The 1342-nt window shown below is 42.3% G+C and overlaps 1 protein-coding gene across 2 annotated transcripts; it reads left to right on the forward strand.

The window, feature by feature from the left end:
• Positions 1-360: 360 nt before the first annotated feature.
• On the forward strand, positions 361-1025 carry LOC116168471. 2 transcript variants are annotated; one of them, XM_031484331.1, is made up of 3 exons: positions 361-489; positions 538-780; positions 811-1025. In XM_031484331.1, exons 1-3 carry the CDS (start codon positions 478-480, stop codon positions 931-933), a joined length of 378 nt encoding a protein of 125 aa, XP_031340191.1. In that variant the 5' UTR covers positions 361-477; the 3' UTR covers positions 934-1025. The 2 variants fall into 2 exon arrangements, with proteins under 2 accessions (XP_031340191.1, XP_031340190.1); XM_031484330.1 differs by having other exon boundaries at positions 538-1025.
• Positions 1026-1342: the final 317 nt, after the last annotated feature.

Below are 1342 nucleotides of genomic sequence, written 5' to 3' on the forward strand. Positions count from 1 at the left end.
CTTAACCGAAAAACCAATCGGTTTGCCCCGACAATCACTTAATCAAATTTATCTACACTTTGCGGAAATTAAAACAAAATGAGGGAGAATTAGGGAATTCCATTTAAAATAGTGAAGCGTTAGACATAATTCCGTTATAACCGGAAACTATATAAAATTTAAAATATTAACTGAAACGGGCTGATTGACTAAATCATATGTACAAATTTTCAGCAACCAATGACACCAGAAAGCAAATTAAATTAGCAGTTTGGCTGCCACCTTATCGGTACCTGAGAGAACACGCCTAAATTACTCGTTTAATTAATTCAATCTTCTAAGTATTGAGGAAATAATTAATTCCATTGCCTTGTTTTAAATTGTCTCTATCAGATATCCACTGTTCTAAATTTGAGGTCGAGTTATGGTATAAATTGAATGGTTTGTCTTTCCTAAATCGTATTCCTCCGATACATATACCGAAACATACACCTCAAAATGAACGCTTTGGTAAGTTGCATTTACCTAATGAAGCAATTAAAATAAATTTTATTGCAGATTTTCTTCACTTGCGTCGTAGCCTGCGCCAGCGCCAGCGGATATTACGGTGGCGCCCACTTGTACGCTACCCACGCCGTGCCAGCAGGACCTGCAACTCTTGTAGGCGCGTCTGGTGTTGTCGGTCCTCACGGAGCAGTAGGACCCGCCGGTGCCGTGAACGGACACGGAGCCGTTGGACCAAACGGAATCCCTAACGCAGTGCACGGTGGAATTATTGCCGGACATGGTCTTGGTCTTGGATACGCACACGCCGGAATCGCACACCTCGGTTACGCACACGCCGGAATTGCCCACCTCGGTTACGCTCACGCCCACGATGATGGACAGTGGCACGGTGAAGGTCTCTGGGAATCTCAGGATCATGCGGCGCGTTTCTACGGACACGGATGGTAAAACGTTAAGGCATGGGATACCGTTACCAATCTCCTGTATAAATATTTATTTATCTATAGATACTTAAAAACAATTACATCCGTCCATCCACAGCTTTTGATTTTTTCATTTGTGAACTATTAACTATCTTCTTCTGCAAATCACCACGTTAGTAAACCACGCTCGGGGATGGCGCCTAGATGTCACCGACCCCACATCATTTAGCCCCGTCCCTAAAGAATTGTTAATTATGCCGCCCGGTAGGTACAAGTACACTACTCATCTTTCTACAAGCGATCTTCTACGGGGTTTCATTTGCTGTCAGCCAGCTAGCCACCCGGCCAAAATGAGATTAAAAGCTACCTTTTTACAAATAAATTTGCAAAAAATGCTTTAAAAAGAGATAATTACAAAAAAAAGTTAAATCACT

The sequence above is a fragment of the Photinus pyralis genome, unplaced genomic scaffold, assembly GCF_008802855.1.
Source record: "Photinus pyralis isolate 1611_PpyrPB1 unplaced genomic scaffold, Ppyr1.3 Ppyr1.4_LG4, whole genome shotgun sequence".
Classification (NCBI taxonomy): domain Eukaryota; kingdom Metazoa; phylum Arthropoda; class Insecta; order Coleoptera; family Lampyridae; genus Photinus; species Photinus pyralis.